The sequence below is a fragment of the Epinephelus lanceolatus genome, chromosome 15, assembly GCF_041903045.1.
Source record: "Epinephelus lanceolatus isolate andai-2023 chromosome 15, ASM4190304v1, whole genome shotgun sequence".
Lineage (NCBI taxonomy): Eukaryota > Metazoa > Chordata > Actinopteri > Perciformes > Serranidae > Epinephelus > Epinephelus lanceolatus.
The window spans coordinates 18425989-18433688 of NC_135748.1; the positions used below are offsets into that span (position 1 = coordinate 18425989).

The window sequence follows — 7700 nt, forward strand, 5'->3', positions numbered from 1 at the left end:
GAAGAGGACCTGCTCTCTACCTAGATATAAATGGTTCACTCAAAGCTAAGGAAAACAGTTTCAGGCTTTTATAAACTAATGAAAACATAGTTGTGAGTACAATATTCCATTTCTGCCAATAAATCTCCCTAAATCCTACACACTGGACCTTTAAGTTGAAAATTCTGATTTAGTGCATCAACATCATGAGATAATGTCAAAATAGAAATAACTAGCCCTGTTTTATGCTGCACCATTCTGCCACCTCACTGTTCTGTATATAAGATCACAAAGTGTTCTCGCCTTTAATCCACCATGAGAGGTAGTAACAGTGCTGAAACGGTATAAAGGACAGCTGGGCAGGATGGGATCATGGGTGGCACGGTTGTGATGTTTTGATGACGTGTTATGCATACAACCCACCACGGGAGATTTAAAAAGCCGTTAGCAGTTAGTGGCTAGCTTAAAAAAAAAAGATTAGTATCCAAAATCGTCTGCAAATTGGAAAAACAAAGACGCTTGGGAGTTCTTTACCCTCTGAGCAGAGGACGAGATCAGACACTATATAACAGAAACCGTAAATGACTGTAACTGTTTATGACGCATATGCTTTATATCACACTAGAGGCCAATGCTGTTGTGTTAAATCTCACACTGGTGCGGCATGATGCCCTTGTTGTTTGGTTCTTGGTAAAAATGCAAAGGAGGCATAAAGAAGGGATTTTGTAGTATATAAATAGCATGATCTCTGTGTAAAAAGGGCTAAGAAGTCAAACTCAAGAGATAGTAAGTCACAAATATGAGTTAGGGTGAAGGTATTTTTATCACAACTAGCTTCATCTTTTTTCCTTTTCCTGGCTTGAATGGGCTCCCATACTTTTTTTCTAAAGAAATTGGTTTCATGATTTGCTGCTGCACTTTCAAAGGCTCTTCCCTCTCCATGCCTGGCTGGCCAAGTGCAGTTCACCTTGATGCAAAATGTCTACTGACTACTGCTGCTGGATAAACCTTCTGTGAACTGGTGCATGCAAAGACAAACCTTACAAATAGGTTAAGAGCTCTGTACTGTAAAACATGGAGCATACAGAGGCTGAGTGTTCTTGCCTATCAAAGTAACAGTGCTGGACAAAAGCTCTTCTCTGAGGGCCTGTCCAAAGCGCATTAAGGAAAGGTAGCTTGCTTGTACCATCTGTCCACTGCAGTAAGGGAGAGCTATGGATTTTCTGTCTGAGACGCTATCGGAGTTACTGGCTGCTTGCTTTCATGGGATGAGCTTTTAATAAGTCCTGCCGAACAGCGAGCCATAGAGGATGCATTATGATGTGGTTATGCTGTGTTATTATGACGGGAGTGCATCATGTTGCCTATCATTTATCACTGAATTTCAGCTGCTCTCAGTGCTAAGCCAAATTTTAAAGTAGACAGTTTTGGGAACTCACCAGTCGAGAGGATCTTAGCTGGCAGTGTCATATTTCCAGAATGAGATTAAAGTCTGTTCCTCCAGTGCTCCATGTGCATGTAAAAGCAGCAACACTCTGTGCCACAGTACATCAGGGTAGTGACCTCTTGGGGATAGCTGAGGCCTGCTCTGCCCGCAACTGCAAAGGGTGGATTTCACTTGCTAATGAGCCAACCACCTATCTTCCAGCCATTCATCAGAGGCTGCCCCGCGAGCTGTCTGTGTGTGAAGTGCATCCCATCATCACAGTAGATTATGTTTACTCCCACCACTTTAGTCAGCAGGCTTCTGGGTAACCTCTCCTGGACAATGATTAACATTTGGTCCGCTGAATGCATGATTTGCTCATAAAAGTCTTATGCCTGGTGTTGTGATTCCCTGAAAAGCACAAGTGAGGAGGTTAAATTAAGTCACTTCATTAGAATAAGCAGCAATAATGATGACATTTATGACTATTTAAATGCAGATTGTTCCTATTTTCACTCGTGCCCACCAGTGTTACAGATTACAGTCAGCACTAAATTGTTCTCGTGGCCCATTTGTAAAGCAGATACCATTACCAGCAGTATAATCCATGCTTTCCCTCGCATGCCCCCTGCTGACAGTGCATTATTACAACCCCCCTCTGTCTAAAAAAAAACCCCACCCCAACACAGTGCTTCCATAGTCATTAGCCAGACATTTAACACATTTATTGAACACCAGTGTCACATGGCCAAAAAGTGACTTTTCAGTCAGACTGAGAGGCATCTGTTCAAGAAATACTGAAGAAAACAGACCAAATTAAAGGTGTAGTTGGTAACTTTTATCTTACAAAAAAAACTTTTGTCACATTTGCTGAAACTATATTCACACAGCAATAAATGAGACAAATAATAAGTGAAAAAATCATATTCGATTGCCTTGTAGCACTTCTAATGTATTATATAATATATAATACTGATTAGACCATCCTGATGACATGAGCTCAACATTCTGTTTCGCTCTCTGTATCAGTTTGTCAACTACGACGCAGTCCCTGATTGGCTGCTTACGCTGTCAACTACGGTGCGAATCCCTGATTGGCTCCGATTTAATTTGGAAAGTAACTGGAAAGTGTTGGGGGAGTACTGAATCCAGACTGATACAGACAGCAAAACAGAATGTTGAGCTCACATCATTAGGATGGTCTTACTGCATGTGAATTAAAAGTAACTAATTACAGCTGCGGAGAGTCTAACACAGCTGTCAACAACTGCGGTCAAACTGTTAACCTGGGCAGCGCTGATCAAATATGAATCAAGATTTTGTACCTGCATTGCCTATTTCTCACCTCAAATGTTTTCAGAAACATATTTCAGTGCACTGTTTAGTTGTAAAACAAGAAAGTTGGTCTGGCTAGTGGCAGTGCTTGGTACTTTGGTCAATTGCTTTCAACTGGGTCACAAATGTTCTCATTTTACAGCTAAACAGTGCACTAAAATATGTTTTCTGAAAAAATTTGAGGGAAGATATAGTAGGTAGTTTGACACAAGTTCTCGAGCAGCGATTGACAGGACTAACAGCTCCATTAGAAACTCCTCAGCTCTGGCTGGTTTTCGGTTTGTCCCGACAGGTGTGTAGATTATAGTGAATGCCATTAGAAGCAGTAGGAAAAGAAGGAAGCACATCTTTTTTCATATACTATCCGTCTCATGTACTTCTTTCAGAATATAGTGACAATTTCAGCAAATTTGAGTTATTTTAATAAAAGTTACCAACTGTAGTTTCAAAGAGACAGCACACATAAAAAACACTGTTCTGAAGAACAATGCAATTAAGAGAAATAAACAGAGTAATTGGGAAATTAGCAATAAGTGTAAGTTGTATTTCTGCACTAGAGACTTGAGTTGTGATCAAACATGTTTAGTATTTACAAAGTACAAGGTGTAGACACGTAACAGTATAAATCCAATCCAGCAGGTCTTTCAGAACTGCTGTGAAACATGTTTTGTTGTTTGTGTACATGTTAATTCCACACTATTGTCAATTTTGTGGTATTTTGTACTGGATTAAATTAAATTGTACGGGTGTTATTTGGTTCCCCTGCACTATTATAATGAATCCAACACAATAAAAATAAGCGTTTCTAAAAAGCTTTACCCCTCTTGTCTTCTTACCTTTCTGAGTAACTGGATCTCTACAAGCAAAATATTTACAGCAGGATAACAAACAAAATATAGCAGTAACTACATGATAATTGCAGATAAAAATTAAGGCAGAAATTCATATAAAAAAAGAAAAGAGCAATCAAAAAGTCAGTCTTCTTCATCAATGCAACTGCATCAGTTTGAAGCACTGGCACTAGTGTGATCCTTTTGACCTCTGACCTCCTGTGTCATCTTTTTGAAGTAGCGTTCAGCACGCAGCTCCTCAAAGCAGAATTCTGTGGCGCCGCTGAGAAGCAGCTCTTTACAGTACATGCTTTGCTCCTGTAGTTTTCCTGACTCTGCTTCCTTCTGTTGCTGATGGTGCTCCTGTAGTCTCTTTAGAGGCGTTTCCTCTCTGCAGGGCTTACGTGCTGATAAAACTGTGTTCACGGCCGGGTTGATCTTACAAGGAGTCCTGAGAGGGTAGAAGGAGGATGCCAAATCAAATCACAGAAATCTTACTCACATGATCCAAGGTGGATAAACTCAGATTACAGACTTATGGCTTTAACTTGCATATTCATTATTCTTTCAGTTATAGCCTATTAAAATGGCATCTCATAATGTGGTACAGATTGTTTTTACTATTATCATCCTATAAAAAATTAGAATTTCATTGAACTTACAATGATATGAAACAAAGAAAAACCACACATCATCACCATTGAGAGGTTGTAACAAGAAGTACTTTACTTCATTATCAAAACTGTTGATTTGTTCATTTCAAATTAAAGCAATAAATCCAAACTGTAGATAAATGTAAGATTCATGTCACTCACATTGTTGGAGGCTGGTCTGACTCCTCAACAAATGGTTGGAAGGTGGGTTTGGGAGGTGGTGGGGCCATTACAGTATGTCCGAATTTGGTCTTCTGGGGCATCTGTGGTACATACACATTAAATTGACATCAGAGAGCTGCACTCCTCACATTTAAAAATCAACTAGCACAACGCCTGCTTGTCTCATACCTTGACATCACACCATTTTTCCGTCTTCTGCTCATTCTCCTTTGCCCTGGAAGTGGGAGGGGCCACCCAGGACTCCAACCTAGGCTCTGAAGGGCCGGCACTCTGAGCCTTGCTCTCGTCAAAGATCACCAACCGACTGTTTGAAACATTGCCAAGGACAGGTGCGCCGTGTGACTGCAGGCCTCCAGAAATACCTGTTAACAAAACAACAACAATCAAACATCAAAACTAAACCTTTTTAATGCTGGCATTTACAGGTGCTAGAACACTGGTAATATCAGCTTAAAATTTCACAACTATTTTATTTGTATATTCAGGCACTTACTTCTGATTGCAGACCCAACTCTGTTGACGGGGGCGATGGCCTTTTTCTTCCCCCTGTGTTTGAGGTCAGCTAAAGAAACTCTCTCAGGTTGTTTAGGCTCATCGTCACTATCGTCCTCCTCCACGTTCATCATCACCTGTCGTGACACACGTGCCTGCAAAGCCCTACAAAAAACAACAAAGAAAATTGTGGTTACACCAATATCTTGCATTTTCAAATTATTAATCTCAAACTTTAATGGATAAATCCATACTTGTGAAACTGCAGGAGCTTATCATGGGGCTCTGCGCATTTCTTGAATCCCTCCTGGTAAACCAGATCTGCTTTGCGACAGTTGCCCTGATTCTCATATTCTTCAGACCAAGCAATGTAGAGGGATGCATGTTTCACTCCTATTCCCTGTGCTTGCATGTACCTGTAAATGTCCAAGGGCTCCGGGCAATTTTCTGCCTGATGGCACACAAAACACACGTATGGCAAAGGTTACTACTTCTGCATTAGTTTGTCAAAGTAGCAAAAATAATCAGAGGTTAATATGTTACACGTACAAATTTGATCCAGAGGTCAACATAGCGAGGGTCGTCGTGATATTTCTTTTCCTCTGTGAACTTGGTCACGACTCGTTCCAACAGTGTGAAGAGGTTGCTCTCCTTGCCCCCCTGAGGGAAGGTCTGCTCTGTCCACTTAATGTACCTGAAAAAGACAGAGCCATGTGTGAATTAAAACTGAAACCTTTTAGATTTAAGATCAGCACATATGAAAACACTTCACTGTTTACATATTTGACGTACCGATCCCAAACATCAAGTGGATCATCTCCCTCATACATCCGCAATTCAGACTCAAAGGCCCTGAAGAAACAAAAAGCCACAAAACTTCCATCATCATGTGAAAACTGCTGGGAAAAAGTGTTTAACAAAAATTGCCCCATTCAAACACAGTGTTTTAAAGATCGTCCATACTGTCGCTGCTGGTTGATGGCAGAGCTGAGTCCATCCTGTTGTTGACTGAGCGCCTGATGTAAGGCTGATATGGCTCTGCCGCGACGCAGTGGCTGGATGTTTTCCTTGCTTAGCTCCCACTCCACATCTCCTCCTTCTGCCATTGTGGATGTTATAAGAACTGGATGCCTAAAGACCAACAGACACACATAAAGACTCAAACTTATCAGTTACCTGAAGTAAATTTTTCTCAAATGCTCTCATTTATTGCAACTGTCTGATGATCTTTTCATTAAGTATAATTTGCGTAGAAGGCTTATATCCTTTGATAATACTGATAATAATCTATTACTACTAATATTAGATCAATAAGTTAAGACGTTTATCAAGGAAACATGCCAATAACTCTATGGTTCCACCCTTTCCAATTTAAATATTTGCAGCTTTTCTCTGTTTTACAATTGTAGACTGGATTTTTTTTTTTATTTTGGACTGTTAGTCTGACAAAACAATACATTTAAAGATGTCACCATGGGCTTTTTTTCTGTTTTGTGACACATTGTAGTATGGTTGACATATCAACAGCACATAATTTATAGATTATTTTAGAATTAACATGATTGTTACTCATTACAGCTTAAACTGTTTTACACTTAATTCCCTAAAACTTGGTGTAGCCTCTCTATATATTCAAAGTCTTATAAAGTAACATAATTATTCAGACAGAGTTTTTAGGCTAGCCGGCTTAAAAAGTTTTAATAATGTTATGCTTTGACAATATTTCCTCCATTGTAATCTTGTCCATTGACTTTAAGCTTTCCCACTTAATACACATTCATGTCAATAACGTTATTCAACTTTGTTATTATCATCATTTATGGCTTAAATTGGTGCTTAAGTGTTCAAACAGAAAAATAATTAAAGATATGGGAATCATTTTACGGGAGCAACAAAATATTAGCGTAAAGGAAATGTCAACATATCTTATTGACACACAGCAGTGAAATACTAAGTTTTTCTAAGTAACTAAGTTTTTCAGGTGGCTGAAAGATGTTTTGTTGCTGACCCCCATCCGCAGCAGTGCATTGCTTCTGTGTCAGACTTTAACCTGCTTTTCCAAACTGGGGGCGTGTCGACTGACATTTACCTTGTGTAACATACTGTCTGCAGATAAGTACCCCATACAACCCCACGTCAAAAAACCAAACTATCCCTTTAAGCAAGATTTTGAATGCTGGACTTTTATTTAAATAAAGTGTTTCTACACTGTTGTATTGCTTCTTTTACTTGAGTTAAATATCTAAATACATCTTCCTCCAATGACGACACAGGACTTTGATCTCCCGTTATAAAACGTTACGAAAATAATTTGACATCTAATTTAGCAATCACAGTTAATGAGTAGCTATGGATTAACAATTACAATCACACGCAACGTTTGTAATATCATCATCTAATGCAACATAATATCTAACACACCTAACCCTAACTGTAACGTTAGCTATCATCCTGCACCCATATCTGCAGGGCGGCTGTCATGTTTGCAGTGTCGTAGTTCCTTGCTAACGTTTGAATGCACAGCGTGGGGAGGTGGCTAATGCTAGCTAGCTAGTTAACACCAGCCTTAGCTCGGTCGTTTTATGTCGTTATTCGCAAAATTGGCGGAATTTAACAGCCACGAATGACAACAAAACTGATAATCCACAAAACGGTGTTTTTTTTTCATACCGTTTACAGGCCTTCTTTGTGTCTTTTCCAGATTATTGCAGCGATACCGTTGTAGCAGGAACGCTACTCAGCGGTCAGTTCTGTGTTTTGAACAAGGACCGCGAGAGGATTTGGAGAAAGCTGATTGGAGGA

The 7700-nt window shown here is 39.7% G+C and overlaps 1 protein-coding gene across 1 annotated transcript; it reads right to left on the reverse strand.

Moving 5' to 3' along the window:
- Positions 1–2115: 2115 nt before the first annotated feature.
- Positions 2116–7667, reverse strand: bub1bb (BUB1 mitotic checkpoint serine/threonine kinase Bb). The gene is made up of 9 exons (XM_033642125.2): positions 7569–7667; positions 5862–6029; positions 5691–5750; positions 5448–5592; positions 5153–5349; positions 4900–5063; positions 4575–4768; positions 4386–4486; positions 2116–4021 (listed from the first exon to the last, which is right to left on the reverse strand). Exons 2-9 carry the CDS (start codon positions 6002–6004, stop codon positions 3742–3744), a joined length of 1284 nt encoding a protein of 427 aa, XP_033498016.1. The 5' UTR covers positions 6005–6029; positions 7569–7667; the 3' UTR covers positions 2116–3741.
- Between the last annotated feature and the right edge of the window lie 33 nt (positions 7668–7700).

Excerpts from the sequence above, each read along its gene's own strand:
- bub1bb (XM_033642125.2), bottom strand. The coding sequence starts at position 6,004 with ATGGCAGAAGGAGGAGATGTGGAGTGGGAGCTAAGCAAGGAAAACATC. Across the intron at positions 5,593-5,690 it reads CCACTTGATGTTTGGGATCG|GTACATTAAGTGGACAGAGC; the intron begins GTACGTCAAATA and ends TGTCTTTTTCAG. Across the intron at positions 4,769-4,899 it reads AGTTGGGTCTGCAATCAGAA|GTATTTCTGGAGGCCTGCAG; the intron begins GTAAGTGCCTGA and ends TTTTGTTAACAG.